Genomic DNA, 21,910 nt, shown 5'->3' with positions numbered 1-21,910 from the left:
GTCAATGGATTCCAAGTGACGATGAGCTAACTTCTTGTGATAGAAGTCAGCAGATATGCATGTCACTTGGGATCCAGTGTCCATAAGGCACTCACAGGGCACTCCGTCGACCTCAGCCCAGACAGTGGATTGGTCACCCACTAGTGCAGCTGGAGATTTCTTGGATGTGGCCTGAGATGGCTTCATCTGCAAATTCACCTTTGCAGATCGCCTTATGGGACTCTTCTTGGGTTTGTCTTTGGCCACCTGTCGTCCCTTTACTGGCGGCCTTCGGCGTTTCCCGCTGGCTGGTTTCTTGCTGCAATCTTCTGTTGCACCAAAACAGCATTGGTTTCGCCATTGCACTCATCCATGCGATGGCCATCCTTTCCACAATTGTAGCAGATCAGGCGATAAGCGGGCTTCCTGGGTCCTCTCTGTCTCCCATTAGACCTCTGGTTGGTGGCTTCTGGTCTTGCCTGGGCAGCTGCACTCCCAGAGGGCATTAAGCTCGAAATTTGATGCTGCAAGGCGACCATCATCTCGTGGAGCTCTGCCACTCGATCCGTTTCCTGGAGTACTACCTGCTCATGGCATCCCTTTCCTTTCTGCCCACTCTTACGCTTCACCTCCTTTTCCTTCTCTTTCCGCTCCTCCTGTCTCACCTCATGAAGGAGGGACACAAAATCAGGGGGTGGGAGCCGCTTTCCCAATGCCAGGGTGTGAAGGAGGGCGTCGTTATACAGGCACCCACGAGAGAACTGATGGACCCTCGCCTTGTCCATCCTTCCCGCATTTATCCCATCGTTCTCTTGGGCCCTGATCAGGAGGTCTTGGAGTCGAAGTAGATAGTCCGATGGAAACTCCTCACTGGCCTGATAACATTCTGTGAAAAGTAGGAACAGCTCCTCCCCATCGGAGGTGGTGCCAAATGCCTTCTCCAGCCCCTCTAAACTATCCTTGGCGCTCACACCTTTCCCTAATGCCCATACTACGTTACTGGCAGGAGGTAAAAGAGCTTCTGTTAGCCTGCTGATTTTCTCAGACTCCGACAAATCATCCGCGTCGACTATCAGCTGGGTCTGACGTCTCCAATTGTCGAAGTCCGCTTCACCATTTGGTACAGGTCGTCGCCCAGAAAACAGACGGAGTCGGCGCCTGTGGGAAGATGGAGCTGAGACTATGTGTTTCACCACAGTCTCTGGTACGGTATCATGTTTGGGCTCTATTGGGGGACTAGCATTGGTACTACTGCTATCACTAAGTGATTCTGTGAGGTCTAAGAGTGTCTTACCCTGATCGGCCAGAAACTTCTCTAGCTCGGCCTTAAACTCAGAGTCGAGAGACATCTTTAAACGATTATAAGGGTTAACTTTCCAAACGTGGTAAAAAAATTAATTAAAATATTAAGGTGCCTAAATGTACAATTTATAGCACCAATCAGGATTTTAAAAAAAAGTGTTAATTGTTATATAGAAGACAACAAAATAATTAAATGATGAGAATTGTTCGAAATAGCAAAATAAAAACCACAATAACAACTGAGCTGGACAAGCTACCCCTTGTTTACTGTTACGCCTGTCAGTAGTAGGGCTGCTACTGATTTGACCTGAACAACAGCAAAAAATTTGATAAGGTCACACTTCAAATTATTAAGACCACTTCCAAATATACGCTATGTCCAACTTAGTGTTTTACAAGTTGTGGCAATCAACACAACAACAATCATACACAGAAAATAGTTAATCTCTTCTAAGCAAAAGAGAGAGGTAAAGAAAACCTAATTCTCAATTAAAGCAATTACAAAAAAATGTATAATCTAAACAGATTCTTCCTTTGGGAAAAACAACTATTATTTTCCAAGAAAATTTAATATCCGGGCAGTGCCTCCATTTGTGTCACAGGTAAATCCTTGTTCACCTGCACCCAGTTCAGGGGTTTATTTTATACAGGAGATTTTAGTTAAAGAACCAAGAAAACAAAAAAGGATATCTCCACAAAGTAGTTTGAGTGAAAGATCCGTAAGAAAGGATTTATTAACAACTTAACCTCAAGGGTAGGTTAAGCTACAAAATATCACTCATCCAAATAATAAGTATAATACATAAAAAACATGTATTGATAAACATATAATAGTTATATATATCCGCGGAATCTTTAGCCGACATGCAAGGCTTCACAAACTAACAGTGATAACTCTTAACATATACAGGTAAAATAACTTTACCAGGTTTAAAAGAAAGGGACTATAATTATCTTGAGGTATAAAACTATCAATCCTTCTGTTCTTCTTGGCCAGGGCGGAGAACGTTGCCTTGGTAACAGGGGGACAGTCTAAACCAGTTCCGATCGTCTAATACAGTAGGACTTTTAAGGGGCTGAACAGGGCGACCGATATCTGTTCAGGGAGGGTGACAACCAGGCGAAGAATACAATATTTAACAGTAGAAGAATTAACAGTACAAGAATATGGTTCTTGTACTCTCCTAAAAATATGACTTGTCTCGCTGGTGTCCAAATTAGCTCTCCATTATTAATACAACAATGAGATTTTAATAAATGTAATTCTATATAACCCGACATGAATAGGATGAATCAAAAGAGAGAGAGAGAAAGAAAGAGAGAGAGAGAGAGAGAGAGAGAAAGAAAGGGAGAGAGAGAGAGAGAGAGAGAGAGAAAAGAAAGAGAGAGAGAGAGAGAGAGAGAGAAAAGAATGAGTTGATAACAACTAACTTAATAAACTTATTCACAACAAACTAAGAATAAAATATATACAAAGTAGTATAGAACACAACATAACTATGCTACGAAACATGAGCTCAACTGTACAACAATATCATGAAATGATAGAGTAAAACCCAAGCTATTATATTCCAAGTCTCATCTCGACTGGAATAGAATTGAAAAGTTCAGAACATAACTAAACATTGGCAAATTGAGTTAGGCCAAATCATTATGTTGATGAAATAAAAAATATATCAAATCTTTCTTAGTTCTTAGTGTAAACCAAGAATAATTATCAGGACAGTATAACATACTGAAATAGAACATATCCTATTCTATTCTGACTGAATGTAATTCATTTCACTTCTTCTATCAAATAAAATACTACTAAAGACTTATGATAGTGAATATGAACAACTATATTAAAAAGGCAATATTCAATTACAGCCTTAGCAATGAATTAAAAGGAATTAGAAAACAGTGGGTCTTACCTGTTCAGGGAGGGTGACAACCAGGCGAAGAATACAATATTTAACAGTAGAAGAATTAACAGTACAAGAATATGGTTCTTGTACTCTCCTAAAAATATGACTTGTCTCGCTGGTGTCCAAATTAGCTCTCAAAGGGAGAGCCAATCTTCCTCCCAAACCAGGCAAACAACCCCAATATTCCCTATCCCTAAGACAAAGGGAGTACCAGTAAATGTATCCACTGGTCATTCATTGTTTATGTACTCTACAAATTAGGGAAGTGGTCTGGGTTTTGACATAAACAAGGCCTATAGGACAGGGGTCTCTTTGTTCCCTTCACCAGTGGCATATACCAGCTAGGTGGTCGAAACCTAAAAAAGGTTTAAAGGGACAATTCAAAGAGGGGTGTTACAATTTAAAGCAATATAGGTTTACTAAAAAACAGAATATATCTTGTTAATAAACAGGGTCTGACATGTGAAAGGACAATTTGTATATACAGACGTTTTGATTCATTTATTCATTTCGTAATTAGTGAAAAATGCGACATTCCATTACAGAACTTATACCAGTGAAAACAAACTTTCTAAAGAACAAATAATACTTTATTTCAATTTCAATTTCTATTTCAGAATTTTGTTTCGTTTGATTTGTGAACTATGATTCCATAACATAATTCTATAACATGTATTGCTTTCTTTTTAGCCTTTCTATTCACTCTCAATATGATTGTTTAAAAACAATATACCTTGATATGGGTTTTCTTTGTCTTTTAATATATATTCCCAATGATAACTTTGTTTTTATTTTGGAAAAAAATAAAAAATAAAAAAAATTAGATGTACAACTATTCCTCTGCATACTAATATTTTGTCATTCTAATTTGCTTTATTTTATAAAAAACGGCTTTTAAATGGCTTCATTTGTTTTTAGACTATTCGAAAGCACTGTTTATCGGGATCATAATAAAAATAATCTAAGAAAATCCAGGGGCCTTAGCATTTTTGAAACTCGATAAGCTATATACTCTCAGTATATCTCTTCAACTATTATACAAAATGCCATATTTATGTACATTATTATTTTGCATTGTCAATAGACCGATTAACTAACATATTAAAATTGTACGCATGTTCTTGACAAACTAAAGCTTGCCCGACATAACATGTCATCATGTATGCATACTGGATTTCAAGTAAGTTTTACCGGTCTATCCAAAGTTCAAAACATACCTTTGGTAAAACCATTCCTTAAAAAACCAGGTGCCTTGATTTTAAAAATTTCTATGTAAAATCACCTCCAAACATTTAGAACATTTAGACAATTTATGTACATAGTTGAATTGGCATTGTAACACAAAAATCATTATTATCGACTTAAAGGTAATACAAAGTTTAGGTATGGGGTCATGAATTTGGTTCAAAAGAACATATTGGAAGCATATGCGGATCCTACTAGATTCAATGATCGTTGTCGCGGTTGAAATCAAGTAAAAAGTTATGAAATTGTAAATAATAAACTATTTGTGTTGTATAGCTCCCTCTCAAGGTCAAGATATTGATTAAGCTATACAAAAATGTTTCTTGACTAAAATCGAACGATTAGCTATAACGTTCGGAAATTATATATCACAACTACATATTCTGATATTTTCATGGTCGCAGCTACCATTGTATGGCTGTAGGCGTTATTTGAAATTTATCAAAATTTACCGGGAGCACCAGTACATTTTTAATATATTAAATTTTTCTCGAAAGCAGAAGTGTTTTAGGGGCTAAATTTCCTAGTGCTTATAATACATCCACAGGGACATCCAAATATATCAAAATTGTGAAGAATCATTATACACCCAATTTTCAAAATTTCCCAAAACTTTGTATTACATTTAGGGTAAAACTTGATGTTTTTTAACTACTGTTCAATCGCATATCATGATGAATCTCTCTTAAAAGTAATCCAATTACTTTGATTTCTCTTAAAGCGCAATGATACTCTTAACTCTCGTACAGAGAACACTTCTATAGATACGTTCATTATACAACACCATCCCGATGAATCCTCTCGCATAGACCACACATTTCAGAGCTTTCTTATTTGCCATCATATTGTATTACTATTACCATGATTGTGTATCTAGTATATCCATGCTATTATAATACAACATGCCATATGTGCATAACGAATGAGAACCGCATATAGCCCGGATTTTGATTTCATTATATTATCGTTTGTAATACCAATAGAGCTTTGGCTATCTGCCAGCGGAATTGACAATATGATGCTATACCAATGATCATGTTATTCGATATTGTTTGCGGATCACTGACCTATGACTTCGACTATAATAGTCGACGGCTTGCAAAGATTCAATGAAGCAAAGAGGCTCGTGGTATATACACTGTTTCCCATAAGGGTTGAATATATTTTCTTACCGGTTTTCATGAAGTGATAGTGGGAATATGTTTTTTTCTTGATAAATAAAGTTTATAGGGCCATCTCGCCCTGGTGGTGGTTAAGCTGTATTGGATAAGAGATGGAATACAAGACGATGTTGAAGCATGATCTGCAACATTATCAATCGATCCTTCGATTATTCGGAATGGAGCATCTGGGCGACTCTTTTCGCATGTGTTTAGCAGTTGTCTATAGGCCACCATACTCTAAAATTCAAAAAGTCTTATACATATTTCTTGACTAAAATCGGCCGATTTGCTATCCCCATTTGGAAATTGTATATCACAACTGCATATTCTGAGATTTTCATGGTCGCAGCTATCATTGTATGGCCGTAGGCGCTATTTGAAATTTATCAAAATCTGCCGGGAGCACCGGTAAATTTTGATATTCATTATATCTCGAAATCAGAAGTGTTTTACGGGCTAATTTTTTTAGTGCTTATAATACATCCGTAGGGGAAGACAAATATATAAAAATTGTAAGGAATCAATATCCAGCCAATTTTCAAAAATTACCAAAACTTTGTATAACCTTTAACAAAGATAATCTCAAAGAGATCTTGTTCAATCGATATGAAGATGGCTAAAAGGTTAAAGAGACGAGCAGAGTGTAAATGGAGACGCACGTCATGTTCTGACATTGATCTCCAAATAATGTGACGATTGATGCTTGACATGAATTCTAGACATCACTCATCGGCAAGCACAAGACAGTCTAATCCACGGCGACTGTTCCATTGCACAAGCAAGCTGCTTGGACATGACATGATGACTGAGATGCTCCTCTTCGATCCTCATAATCCAGACACGGTGGCACTTTATCAAATGACTTTGGGACGTTCTTCATGCGAACAATTGAAATGGTTTGACTGAAAATGTGTGTGTCTCCAACCATCTCCAGCACCAAGCACCATAGATCACGCCGCCCATAAGTCGTCTGTAAACCAAGTTAGGTCACTCTCTCCAAAATGTGCACCGGAATGGTTTCGATCGTACCTGCTTGCTTGGTAGGAGTCAGCGTATAATTGTCAGTGGCTCCCAGTCTGAGAGGTTCAATCTGAAGTGCGGCATTCCCCTCAGACCTGTTCTCTATCTACACTTCCGATCTGTTCGATGTCCATGAGAAACATATTGCACTTGCCACTTCTACGCCGATGACATGCAGCTTTACTATTCATTTAAGCCTAATGATGGTGCAAGAGAAAGAAAAAAAAAAGATATTGTAGTGATTGAGTCTTGTCTCAGTGACATTCGATCTTGGATGGTATAGAATAGGTTGCTGATCAATGATGATAAGAAAGAGATCCTCATCATTGGCGCACGTCAGCAACTGCAAAAGATCCACACCCCCATATTAGAATCGGCAATGCTTATCTTCCCTGCATCTCATGTCAGTAAATATGTTTGCATGTTTAATTCGAACATGCATGACCATGGATCGAATGTTCTGATGACATGAAAGGCAGCCTTCCTCCATCTACACAATATCCGTCGAATTCGCAAATATCTGTACGATCGGTCAATACTCACCTTTATCCATGCCTTCATCATCAGTCGCCTTGAGTACTGTATTGAGAAAGTACAGCGAATTAAAAACGCTGCCACCAGACTTGCCACAGGTTCACCCAGGTTCTGTCATATATTCTTCGTCAACTAAACTGGCTACCCATCAGGTCCCGGATTCATTGCAAAATACTTCTTCTCACCTTCATCCACGGTCTCTCTCCTCCCTATACCTATTTGAACTCATAATTATCAGGCTGCCATCCCGCTTCTCCCGTCGCTCCTCTCCAGGCATCACGCTGAACCATCCGCCTCCCAAGACGCTTCCTACACTATTATTACTTGGTGACAGAGCATTCACAAATGCTGCTCCCAAACTGAGGAATAACCTACCCAGATTTCTCAATACCTGCAAAAATATCCCAAACCTCAATTCTTCTGTTAAAGGTACTATGTCCCTTTTGCAGCCAACCTCAAATGCTGTAGAACTTTGCAGGAATTATGAATATGTCATGTATGTCCTATCTGTGAAATTTAAACGTTAGTACTGTCCTCATATTCAAATTATGCAAGGAAACCCGTTTACTTGCTAGACTTCACTGTCAGACACTATTGAGTGACTGACTGGCTTTTTTCTTCTTTGGTAATAACATACATGAAAAGAGTTGTAAAGGGTACATGAGCATTTGTCTACATCAAAAACCCACTTCTTGTGATGGCCAAGATTAAACTGATTGAATCTTTGCGCAGCATAAAACGTATGACCATTCGGTACAATTGTCTGAAAATCAAGACTATTACTTTTGGGCTCTATAGCCCTAAAGTCGATTTGACAACTAATAGTCGTTATTTTCCCACTTGAAGACGTTTTCAAGCCCCATCTCTTTTAGGGAAGTTCTAAATCAGTATTATCTTTCAAATGCAGTTGGAATTTAACTTTTTCATTTTTTTGGCCTGCAAATGGGACATAGTACCTTTAAAGGGAAATCCAACCCAAATAGACATCTACTCTAAACGCAAGCAGAAAAATCAGAGAAGCAGACTGATGAAAGTTTCAATTAAATCTGACTAAACATAAGAAAGTTATGCATTTTTTAAAGTTGTAATCACTATATGCATGGACTCTTCAAATTGGCTTAAGCGGTATTGGCAATGTGATGTAGTGCCGGACTACTTTCCCATCTGTATGACTAAAAATTATTAAAACAAATTAAAAAACAATGGCTCAGAGGGATATTTTATTTTGATAGGACCTGTATTAATATGCTATTTATAATATATTTTGGGTAGTGCCCCAAGGGAGAAGAAACTTACGGGGAAAAACTGAAATTTATGATATTTAATCCACGTCCTACGTCACAATCCACTGACCAAACTACCAATTTGAGATTCGCATAGCCGTAGTGATCTGCTATTTCAAATATTCATCACTTCCTTGCTATTGGTCCGATTCATTGTAAACTTTTGCCATTCTGTTTTCGTTTCTTTTCTACTTTCATACAAATCAATTTCTACAAGGGTTGGATAGCCCTTTGATAGCATAACTGTAAAGTGCAGTCGAACATAATATATGGCTATTTGTTAAATTTAGGGATCCATTATCGTCATCGTCATCATCATCGTCGTCATCATAATCATCATCATCATCGTCACCATCATCATCATCTGCATTGTCAATATCACCATCATCACAATTTGTATTTTCAATTACCTATCCGTTTCTGCTTAATAAATGTGTTAATCTATTTCATGAGCTTTGTCTGGGGCTGTCGTATTATCAAGCAATATGCTTACAATCACAGTCCATTTTACGCAAATATTTGTATAATGTTTTATAATGTTTAAGGGAAATTAATATTTATGACCGTTTATCATTTCGTTTTTGAAAATAACAATTTATATATATATATATGTATTTGCTTATTTTTGATTCATTGTCAGAAAAATACTTATAATAATAATTATAATAATATTTTTTTTTTTTATATAGCGCTTAATACAAATGTCTCTTATTGTACTTATCATTATTATTGTTATAAAAAAACTGTGTACTTACATGAATGCAGAATAAAATCAAATCAAATCAAATTTAAAAAGTGAGCCATATAAGTTGTCAGTACTATCCAATTGTCTAATATTAGCATATGAATTGATATAATCATTAATGATATTGATTATAAAGTTGTGTAACTTTTATTCATCACTCTTTAATTGCATCCTAAATAAACCAACCCTGTTTATGTTTAAACACACTGTTTGCTTTAATATTAAGGGACCAATTAAGGACTGATGAATAAGGTTAATAAAAGCATGGAGCCCTTTCTAATGCTGGTTAGATGTAATTAACAGGTTAATAGTTACCTTCATTTCATCCAAATAAGTCGCGGCTAATATCATGATTACAGACTCTATCAATTACATTTTTCACGGTGCCTCAATAGCATTCAGTCTGCACATGATGGAATGAAGCAATAATTACAGAATTATTTCGAAATATCTAAATAAGCAGAAATTAATTGTAATACATGCAGTACACGGCGTCTTGTGCATAACTATTACAATTAATTTCTGCTTATAATACAGATATTTCGAAATCAATCCGCGATTACATTAAATAGACGCATGTGCATACTCTTTTGGCTACATGCAGTGAGATACACCCATTCAACAATATATTTTTTAACTACTTTGCAAGCGATATCTGTCAGTGATACCAGGAGCTTCATGGTGATACCTAGACCGTATTGGCGTACAGCCGCAGAAATACCGCATTGTCAATTTCCATGTCATTCACACCTGGCAAACTTTGTTGAAGAAGATGAAAATTAAAATTCCACATTTAGCTTCGTGATTCATGGATTAGCAGTTAGAAAGGCTGATCAAACAGAGGTTTATTTCGTAACGCATGCAAAAATAATCGGAATAATTATTCTTGACAACCTGAAAACTTGGTCGAGACTTGCCCGACATAGCAACAAGTAGTGTATACAGACTGGATTCCAAGTATTGTAGTTCATTCGTTAAAACAGGATATTAAATGACTCGTCACTAGGTCCCCAGGAAAGAAAAATATCCATCAATTTGAAAAGGTTAGTAAACTGGTCTATCGTCACATTACAAAATAAATGAATATAGTTGAGTTGAGATTTATTCAGTCATGCATGCGCGACTAAAGGAGGCTATGATGTAAAATAAGTGTTAGGTAAAAGATGGGCAGCAAGAGCTATCAGTTGATGTCTGGTAGTCCATGACTTCATTACGTCATGATGAACTCGTCCATACACTTGACGAAATAAAGCGTATTTTATCAATGTTAAAGCATTCGTGTATATCATGTCTTTAAATTTCATTTAATTTACCTATAATGATATTGGAAGCACATTCACGTACCTGTTTCGACCTTCATTAATTTCAATCATTGAGCTATCGGTGACAGGCATGCACAGTGAGTGTACTGAAGGAGCTTAGAGACGATTCGAAATAAACCGAACGATCAAGAAATATCCCCCCCCCCCCTCCCTCCAAGTTGGTTTAAAAATCTCACTTCATGACTGACATGTCACGTTTACTTTATTTCGACATGGTGCACACCATCTAGTCAGAATATGACGGTTTAAAAGGGACGGTTGAGTTGTTTACGACCGCATATGCCTTCAAAGTGAATAGTTATTGCTCTTATTCTTATTTATGACATTTCTAGTGCCTTTTTAGGACCTAAAATTGTTATGAAGGTAGTTTTAGACCCCAAAATGTGTGAAATTTAGATTAAATCCGAATATCAATTTAGCTCCACTAAAGAAAGAAAAAAAAAACGATGACCGTTAATTTAATAATTTAATAATAATAACAATACACGGACCGGATGGTTGTGCGTATTATAACCAGCACGATAAAGTCAACATTGACATTGGCTGGAATAAAACGTATAAGGCGCTATTTCGTTTTTTCTACGGCTGGTTCGAAGTTATCGAATATTTGTGGGTCCCCCCAAAATATTAGAAATGGTTATATTCATGGATATTTCAGCCGTCTTTGAACCGATTTTGATCAAACAATGATGATTTTGTCATTAAAATTGTATGCTCTTCAAATTTGACACTCTTTTTTTCATCATTTATAAAAAATTATTTTGTCCAGCGCCTTCTATACCAAAACTCAACTATCCTTTTAAGATAGGCCTTTGCCCTGAATTGGCTGACAGAGTTTGAGCTTTATTTCGTCATGCCAAATGGTCGCTGCCTTAGTTAGTATATTCCTCGATCAGCTATCGAATCACGGGAAGAAGTATACCAAGTCGAGACTTCGGCATAGCTTATTATTAGTGGGAAATGCATATCTCTTAATAATAATATCACTGTAACTATGGACTCACTATGTCCATACCATCATTGGCAGTAAAGGGACTTTTAGATTTGCACATCGACATAGTGGACGTCACACGAATGTCATGGAAGACCGGAGTTCGATTCGATTTTTACAAAATTTAAAGACACACCACTTTCAGACCTGGGGGTGCTTCATAAAGCTGTTCGTAAAGTTACGCATGACTTTACGAACGACTTGAATATGAAGTGCCAGATAGGATGCACAAAGTTTTTCCTGATGTTTTCACAAAGTGTGACTGTATTTCTAATAACCTCAATTAAATTATGGCAAAAAATATACTTTGTATTAAAAGTGTTTGTTATAATAAGAATGTTAATCTACATCTGCACATTTCAACTTTAGATGATGCATGAAGTTAAAAAATGATTGAGCATTCCATTTGGCTTTTCATAAAAGAGTTGTTCGTAAAGTCATGCGTAACTTTAGGAACGGCTTTATGAAACACCCCCTGTTTACTAATTTTTAGACATAATTTTTAAAGAAAGGTTTCCCTTGGCAATTCTAAAGCTTGCCAGCCGCTTACCAAACATAACAACTTGTAATTATATGCAAAGTGGATTCCAGCTATGTAGAGATGTAGAGATAGTTTGTAACCAAGGATCTGGGGAGAAATTTCAATATCAAATTGATGTAAAATAGTTAAGAGATCTATTAAAATATTTAAAGGTTATTACATCTCATATTCGTTAATGAAATATTTTTAAAATTCGCTCGGAACATAACGTGTAAAGCCAAGTGAAAGGAGGAGGGGGTTGTCTCCCATAGAATACATTTTTAAATCTTTGACATCATGCATTAATATCGGAGTTTACTAAAGTATATTTCAGTTCAATTATTCCAATTCAATTATTTAAATTATTGTATTAAAAACAAAATCCATTGCAGTCATTGGCTGAATTTGATATTTTACATTGTACAGAAATAAACATTGCATCATATAATAAAACAGTTGAAATAAATATTTATACATGATACATAAATCATGAATAAAAAGAAAGTTTGTGAAGACCAAATTTTTGTCCACATTAATTGTCTTTTGAGGGGTTATTTATTCTGAAATTCTACTGATTTGAACATTATTTTATGTGCGCGCGTGTATGTGTGTGTGTGTGACTTTGTTTCTGCAAAAAGCAAATGCAATGCGTCTCATTTGATACATTAAATTCATTCTCTCACTTTGATACTTTTGCGCTAGTCGACTTTTGCACTCTTGCAAACAATGCCTCCTGTTCATTCGAGCGTGAACACATACCACACAAAAATGATACCAAACGATTTAGGGAGATAACACTCTTTCAAAACAGTCATGTATGATAACCTTTCGTTCATAGCTGACTTTTAAAATAAAATAATGACGATTCTCACACGGTATATAAACGTCGAGATTGGGCAAAATCCATGTGATATTCACTGTAGATCACCTTGGAAATGTTGGTCTCTGTCCCGGTCTCTATAAACTTGAACGAAAGTCTTTAAAACGTCTTTAGATCGGACCAAGGAGTTTTAGGAGCTGGGGTCCCAACCGGCAACAAATTATTCCAAGCAGCTGCCATTTTCTAAGGTTGCACAATAGAATCTACAGGTGCGCTGTTACCTTTGATATCCGAGGTTTGGAAATCTTGATTGAGTAGTAATTTTTTCACAAAGAAATATCGTTAATATTTCACTTTGTGTATGAACTAACAAGGGGAAAATCGAACAGATGATAAAATATGAATACAAAAGCCTTATTGTGTCAAGATATTTGCATACATTGTATAATAGCAGTTATAATTTGTGAAAAGTAGTACAATATTACAATCCTAAAACCTGCAATTTGACACGTGAGCCGATTACTTGCGGCTCACGAAAATACGAAGTGAATTTGTTCTTGTACAGTTCTTGATGATGTTATAAGTCAGTTTAGTGCCCACACATGCCCAGTCGAGTTTTTTATTAATATTTCAGGAAATGTTGTTCCATTTCCTTTCGCTTGCCTCCTGCAAAGGTAAGCACTATGTACTGCTCGTATTATCAGACGAGTGGTAGCGAAAAGTAATTGGCATTACAAAAGCATATTTCCCTTTGAAAGGGGCCCGTTAGTTTGCAGCCAGGCAGGAATCTTTTGTCTACCTATCAACAAGTAAGATCCAGTTAAGCAGATGCCTGACATATTTTCTCCTGGCGGCATCGAAGATGGTACAAAGGGAATGAAGCAAGAAATGACTCCATCTTTTAAAACTCCTTGATCGGACTGCGACCGTGTGACATACAACATAGAAAATCATCATTAGGCTTTTTGCTGAAACTGTAGCTCAACCTATGAGCTCAACACTTTGCGCGAGTTCGGAACGAGCAAAATAGCACTTTCCCCTCTCTCCGTTTTTGTATTCCATGGTCGGGCTTTTCATCCAAAGTGATGATTGTACAGTCGCGGTGTGTTTGCACAATGCCGTCTATTACACAAACAAAGGCCGCGAAAACACCGATCGATTGAGCGAGGGCGAATATTACGTGCACGGGCGCAGCGCAACGACGACGAGCGTGACGGTCTGTATTTTTAATGCGAATAGATGAATGTGAATGGAACAAGCAACCTCATGTCCGTGGTACAAGAAACACTATCGCAGAGACTTACAAGGAATCATCTCAAGGCAGTCGAGTGCAAGGTTAACAGCCTCTTGCATTGCCCATATAGAGCATGCTCGAATCACGTGCATATTATGTCCATTAATGTTCCCACATTTCAAAAGGTGACGGATAAAGATATTGATGCTGCCTTAGGTTGATTTTCGAAAGTATTTACGAACGAAAACTTCCACAAGAGAATGGATTGTTTGTTGAATTAAGGGGGAACTAACCCCAAATAATAAGTGTAAATATTCTGTAAAACGAAATCTTGCCTTCTGTGTACAATAAATCTTACGAACAACAGATATAAATGATGGCAAGATTTCTTGGCATGATGTATGCCTTTTTAGCATGGCATGGGCGAAGCCATTTTCTTGAAAAGTGATGTACCAGTTAGAGTTGTACATTTATCATGCACCAAACTTTAATTTGAAAGACTTTTTAATTGAATAACAAAACTTTTACTTTTCAATGAGGGAAAATCATAGCCGAGAAGGTAAAAATTACATTGGGTGAAAAACTCAAAAATATATAGAATAGGGAAACAGTAATATTGTAACTCATTTATTTGAAAATAGTAAAATATAGCGGTTGAAAAATCTATTTCATTTATGCAAAACCTTCACCCCAGAACAGCACCAACTTATTTATGCAATTCTAAGGATAATAGCAGATGAATGAAATGCTTCAACACTACAAACACCTGGGAAGGATGCATCGAAAAATTTGAATGCATTTAGTTGATAAACGACTCCGCATAGTACGTCATGCAATCAAGAAAATGGCGATGCCCATGTCCTGCTGAAAAACTTTACTTTTTTCTTGCTTTATGCTTTTCTCATACACATTGGAAGGAAATCTTGTAGATTGATGAGCAAGAACGCATTAAATCTCTGCGTTACTGTGGACTTAGTTCTCCTTTAATGATTTAAACGCTTTGTTCCAGCCCTATAAATTCCAAATCATATTATCTTTCGTTTATTAGTAAGCAATCTATAAAACATGCAATTTTCGACACAGTTTTGTATTTTTTTTAAGACAACGTTAATAATTTGATAGTTTAATTTTTCATTACGAATTTGTTTTTTGATGGAGTCAGGTATAAACAAGGAGGATGAAAATTATTTAAATATCTAGTTTTAATCAAAATAGATAATTCTTTTCCTTCAGGTTTGTACCCTTTTTCAGTTGCGCAGTGCCCCTTTTTTATAAAAATAAACAGCCTCTTGAATTTTGCCTCAATTTAAAAAATGAACACCACCTCTTCGCTGTGAGTCCAGCTTATATCTAAATCTACTACTGCACTGTCTTTTAACAAATATCAGTGCATTGCGATAAAAAAAGTTATCCTATGTAATATGAAATCTGTATTCTCTATACTGATGCATTGATAATAAAGTGTATTTGAAGCATGACTTACGATTGTGTTATGGTTTGAAAACGGAAATATGAACCTTGAACCCGGGTCTTGAACTATCTGGGGGTGGATCACTGATTTCATCTTCTGGTTGAGTCATTTCCTTTAGACAGCTGAATAAAACTCAATTTTTTATTTAGCTAAGGTGCAATTGGCAATTCCAGTTGTCTGAAAATCGTCGATTAATTTGATAATTTAAAAAAAATATATAAATTCAGTAAACCAACGTAATTTGAAATTTTCTCTTTGAAATAAAGATGTTAAATATTGAATATATTATGATGATCTCCGAATGTTCAAAAAAAGAATTGAGTTTGTGAACATACACTAGAAAGAGTGAAAGATATAAAGGCTGGGGACAGGGCAAAATAAAAGAATAAGAACATGGCAGCAGCAGATTTTGTTTCCGCTACTCTGACCGTGACATCAATTTCTATGTTATAATCAATAAACATTTCATCATCGTCCTAAGTCGCATTCAGTTGGTCTTTCACGTTTATTTAATGCAACACTCAGTTTACAATCAACTCATTTGTTATGCTGCATTCAACGATACCATCATTCCATGTTGCGATAAATGATTATTTTCTCATTATTGCTGTATTCAATTATTCAATTCCAACCATTAATCCGTGTTACAATCAATGTGTATTCCATTATTTTCATTTGCTGCGATAAATAATTTTTTTTCCACATCAAAGCTGTAGTCAATACTCAGGGGCGGATCTAGCTTTTTGCTAAGGGGGGGGGGGTTGACCAAAATAATGACGATGCGGAGCATCGTCCACGAGCCGCGAAGCGGCGAGCCGATTTTTTGGGGGGTGTTTATTTGAACCCCGTAAGTGATGTTTTCCTGGCATCTATTAACACAATGGAGACCATAAAAAGCAGTGCATGATAACGTCTTTTTAAATCAAGTAACAGTTTAATACATAGTTATATCCAGAGTTATCATGTGTTTGGTTAAGTTACCAGATGAGTTGAATATCTTCTCACAATATTTGCACTTGAAAGGGTTTCTCTCCAGCGTGCGTTCTTTTTTCTTTCTTTTTTTTTCTTTTTTTTTTTTTTTTTTCCTTTTTTTTTTTTTTTTTTTTTTTTTGGGGCCGCCCAAGGGGGGGGGGGGGTTGCAACCCCCCCAACCCCCCCCCCTGGATCCGCCACTGATACTTCATATCCAATCATTGGTCCGTGTTGCAACCATTGGGTATCCCATTATTATATGTCGCAATAGTTATTCTTTCCTCATTAATGCTGTAATCAATAATTAATATCCAACTATTAATCCGTGTTGCAATCAATGGGTATTCATTATCATTATATGCTGCGATAAATAATTCTTTCCTCATTAATGATGTAATAAATAATGTTCATAATACAACCATTAATCCAGGTTGCATTCAATGGGAATTCTCGTATTATTCTATGCTACGACATGATGAACAGGACAAGAAAACTTCTATTTAAGTTTATAGTCATTCATGGTTTTTTTTTACATCATTTAATACCCAAGATAGCTCAGTATTCGATCATTTCGTTATATATATGCATTTTGATGTTGCACTCAATCGATATTATACATTTATAATCTATTTTAACATTAACCGCCCTAGAAAAAGGTGCTTTCATTTTACTGTCTTAGAGGTTGGTATTGCATCATCATTCTATGTTCGAGTGATTTTTATTTTCTTGATGGTTACTCATACTGCAATCAAATCTTATGCCATCAATATTCAAAATTTTCAATCAGTCATTATCTCCTCACTATTCAAGGCTACAATCAAATAATATTCATTTATCTTTAATGCAATCAACCAATATTCCATCCATATTAATCCGCGGTAATTGATAAAAATAAGTATATTTCAAGGTTCAATAAAATGATATCGAAGGTAGTCATTTTCACGATTGTTAAAATTTGACATTATGTATTTAAACCACAAGCATTGATCTATTAGTTTTGCAAGCAACTTCCCGTTTAATGCAAATATCAATATGAACACGTTGCCTCCATTATAAGATAATTGTTGAAAGATTGCTAATCATAATAGTATAGTCATCGACTTATAACCAGGAGAGTCGCTGGGGTGTAACAATTCTTCCTAAATGTCCTCCCGTCAGATTATATTGTTGTGGATTACTTTCGTTTATTTTCTGCGCAAAATGGTGCAGGGAGAAACATCATTTTTTACTGTCGGGGAAATTTCGGATAATTAAGTCTGTAGATTTGAAAGGCTTCTCTGTTTTCACTTGCCCGGCAGATTACAGAGATTTTCATTTTAATATTTGGTGACAGTCACATTGGTCCTTTTCCCCCGAATCAAAGTGGTCTAATTTTACAAGTCTCTGCACTTTTTATTCAGATTAAAAAGAAAATATCAAGGTATTAACACTGCGAACCAACATAATAATAATAATAATGATAATAATCATGAGACAGTTTTTATTTACTCAAATCTGACGCTCATATAATTTTCTTGGCGACATTAATTATCATATGATTCATACAAAATTAAGTCATACCTATATTTAGTACAGATGTGAATTTGTACTATTTTGATTATAATGGTTGTGTTTATAGATAATATTACAATACAGCAACGTGAGGATGAAAGGGCAATCGAGCAGTTAAAAAGTCAACATAATGGCGTGGCAATATTTGTTTACATAATTTTTTTCTAACATGCTTGTGTGCCAGTTGACGTATGCCTAACAGTATACCCAATATTTTAAACGTGGAAATAACAATCAACTCAATATCGTATTCGTAGCCTCCATAGTTACAGCTCGATCAAAATAACGAGTTTCATGAACAGTATCGGGTAGTATCCAATGATGGCAATGTTTTGCTCTTTCTCATTTATTGCTCTTGTGTTGTAAAAAAACACACAAAAAGAAAAATTACCCTTTAAAAAGCATTTCACACCGTGTTTGTTTATCAATTAACCTGATTAAACTTGTCTTTAGGTAACACATACATTTGATAGATACCTTCGTCTTGATATACCTCTGTCCTACATTTCTAGTGCTTCAAAATTATTATTTTACCGAGATAATTCAGCCTATACGGTTAAAGTTGTTGGGAGCTCCAAAAATTTGATGACAAAATTTCACTTAAATTGTATAATGATGTGAAAGAGGATGTCATTAGTTTTAAGACAAACTTCTGCAAGGATTTTCAAAAACAAATGTGTTTGAAGACGAATATTGATGAAAGAATATAGATATATTATATATAGAGAGAAAAAAAATTGTTTGATACAATTGCATGCAAAAATTATCTTTGTTTTATTTATGTTTACTCTCAATCTAACAAAAGTTAATTTTGAATAATATGTCACAATTTAAACATGTTATTAGTGTGAAATTGGAAACAGTATGAAACCAATAACTTAAAGTCAAATTACTTAGAGAAATTAACGTTGTGTGCATCGATAACAGTGAATAGGTGCAGTTTTGTCGTGTAAAGTGCGAACTAAAAGCGGAGTTTGATGATGTTCACAATAATACAGAGGGAAATTCACGATTAGATAGAACGACCCATTTATCAAATTGACTGACAAACAATGGGTAAAGAGACTTCAGGGGCGATGCTACTATCGTTTTCTTCAAAACTGGTTCAAATTTAACACGATTTCAACTACTCTCGTAAAATCAAATTAAGGTAATATCGATAGCCCGTCCATCACCTTTATAAACGCGCAAACATCACAATGACGTATTACATAATCCTAACTTGATTTCTACAGGATGTACAATATAGGCTATTAAAATTGCCCTTGTGTTGATCGTGTTATTTTTAAAAAATTATATGAAAGTTCAAATTTCTCTTATATTCATGTAAAGAACTGAAGAAAATAACACATTTTGAAGCTCTCCATTGCCACTCTATGATAAGCTTCAACAGTATTCATTAATTTAGAAAATACAAACCATGTAGGCCTATTTTAAAACTCAGAATTATCCCCCAAAATGTCTCATTTTATTTGTGTTTCCTTCTGATTATGGAAAGGAGTAAACAAAATGACTATACAAAGAAGCTTTTCTTTTTTATGTTTGATATTTACCAACCTACTAAATATAAAAATATACATAATTCATTTCATAAATATATATTTTTGTTAAATACATTTTTTAAAGTCTGTATTAAATCTGATTAACTGAAAAAAAAACAGAATACGTTTGTTAAGTTCGGAATCAACAAATTAAAATGAGAAAAGGGTGCAAGTAACGCCTAAGGATCTTCGTATGCAATCACTGGCAATATACGCATATTAATGATGAATATGCCTTGCCGTTAAAATAAAAAATCTAAATCACCCTTTAAACATCGACGAGTCTATACAACTAATAACACTGTAATCAGAAGTAACTAGTAGTATTTGATTTTTATTACAACAAATAAGGGACCTTTCAAAAAAAAATTCTTCTTCTCTTTACCTCTTCAGAGGGACTTTATTATTACATTTCAAAATACAAAACAAGTAAAATGAAATATATGGATTATATACAAGATCAACATAATTTCTTAAAATGATCCTTATAACATTTCTATTACTTTCTTAACTTTTTCATTATCAAAGTATCTTAAATTATTTTGCTTTGTATTTCAAATAAGATTTCAATGATGAAATAAAATTATGTATTAACCTCTTTGGCTTGGTTGGTACTTCCCCAAGGTTTCGCTTAACGTAATCTTTGTATATTACCAGTTGTGCATAATTTATCAAGAAATTAAGTCAAATTAATTTTCTGTTATTATTTCATATCCAATCAATAACATTTTCATATGAATTTCAATTTCTATTTTAAAGATTAAATATATAATTCTTGAGATAATTTTCCAGAAAACTCATAACTTTTTGCAACGAAATATGAAATGCGTTTGTTTTTCACGACAAATTTCCCATTCGTTAGACTGTACGATTTTCCATGTAAAGAGATTATCTATGAATTAATCAAATAATCAAATATTTCAAATATATGAATAATTTATTGAACCGGCATGAGCAACTGATATGTGTTTCTAGCTATAACCTTGTACGTAAATATTCATAAGAGAAGATAAAGATAATTCATTAGGACGATGTTCTCATGATGTTTATGATTGTTTAATTTCAACAAAGGTTTAATGGCCTTAACATAAAACAAAACGTGACAAATAAATTATTGTAACACAACGAATATTGATAATCACTTTCAAAAATAATATCAATAGGCATTGTTTTCTTATCAGTCGTGCCAAAATATGAACTAAGATCCTGTTCTCATTTTAAAAGATAACTGACTAGAAAGAACTTCCTATTCCTATAATAATAAAACAATCGCTGTGAATGAGAATTTTAATGTTTCATCATTTTATTTCCAGTCCTTACATATCTGAATTCGAAATCATATACATAGAAACGAAACAAAATAAGAACAGGCCTATTTTGTTTACAATAATATCGGGGCAGGAACTAATACAAACGAAATACATCATCATGATATTAACTCGTTATACTAAATACACTATATTAAATAGGAAATATCATTGATATAATTGTGCACCTCTTCGTTTCACTTTCAGGTCATATACCATTTCAAGAGAGCGGTAATGAGTAATTTGCTATTTCATGTTTCCAATATGATGGGTTCAACCGAAAGTGGATGACGTTTGAAATCTATTCAAGATATTAATGAGATTATGGATTGATAAACTACTTATAAATATTTGTAGTTGATAAACATCGCAAAAGCTATTTATTGCTCAACAAGGTATAGGCCTATATTACGTGTCATTTTGATATCGTACTTATGAAACGTTAAATTTGCCTGTTATTTCAGTACTAAAAATGACAGTTTTTACATTCGGTTAAAATGTTATATGTTAATGCTATTCTCTTGACTGTGTAATTATCTATTTTTGTTGTTTTGAGTAAGTGGAGAAAATAAAAGAAAACGCATCAAGTTGTTCATTTAGTAAAAATAATATTGACGATCTGTTTGACTGATTAAATCCGGACGATGCAAAGGCCTATTAATGATATTTTGTTAGTACTTTTGTTTTAAATCTTAATTTTTGGTTGGCATGAAAAAAAAATGATGATTGCGAAAATTGTCATATGCATTTGATGAAATTGATCGTGACATTATTCTTGTCTATAACTATATAAAAATATTATACATAAACCATACTGTCTTAATCACCTTGAAAATAACAACCCCCTACCATTGCAGAAATTCTGACTGGAAATAAAAATGAGACGTCTCAGTAAATCGAGTTAAATCGAAACAGCGAATCGATTTCAGTAGAACCAGAAAGACAACCTTCAATCTGTCGCTTCTCTCTGTGTTATTATGAAATCCTATTGTCATAAAAAAGA

At 34.8% G+C, this 21,910-nt stretch overlaps 1 protein-coding gene across 1 annotated transcript; it reads right to left on the bottom strand.

Annotated features, from left to right (window-relative positions):
- Window positions 1-232: 232 nt before the first annotated feature.
- Window positions 233-3,646, bottom strand: LOC115926843 (paraneoplastic antigen Ma3 homolog). Its single transcript, XM_030992304.1, has 2 exons — window positions 3,195-3,646; window positions 233-2,377 (listed from the first exon to the last, which is right to left on the bottom strand). Exon 2 carries the CDS (start codon window positions 1,326-1,328, stop codon window positions 258-260), a length of 1,071 nt encoding a protein of 356 aa, XP_030848164.1. The 5' UTR covers window positions 1,329-2,377; window positions 3,195-3,646; the 3' UTR covers window positions 233-257.
- Window positions 3,647-21,910: the final 18,264 nt, after the last annotated feature.

Source organism: Strongylocentrotus purpuratus, unplaced genomic scaffold (assembly GCF_000002235.5).
Source record: "Strongylocentrotus purpuratus isolate Spur 01 unplaced genomic scaffold, Spur_5.0 spur5_contig_846, whole genome shotgun sequence".
In the NCBI taxonomy this organism is placed as follows: domain Eukaryota; kingdom Metazoa; phylum Echinodermata; class Echinoidea; order Camarodonta; family Strongylocentrotidae; genus Strongylocentrotus; species Strongylocentrotus purpuratus.
Note: the sequence above shows the minus strand (reverse complement) of the source record. Positions and strands in the feature narration are given on the sequence as shown.

Excerpts from the sequence above, each read along its gene's own strand:
- LOC115926843 (XM_030992304.1), bottom strand. The coding sequence starts at position 1,328 with ATGTCTCTCGACTCTGAGTTTAAGGCCGAGCTAGAGAAGTTTCTGGCC.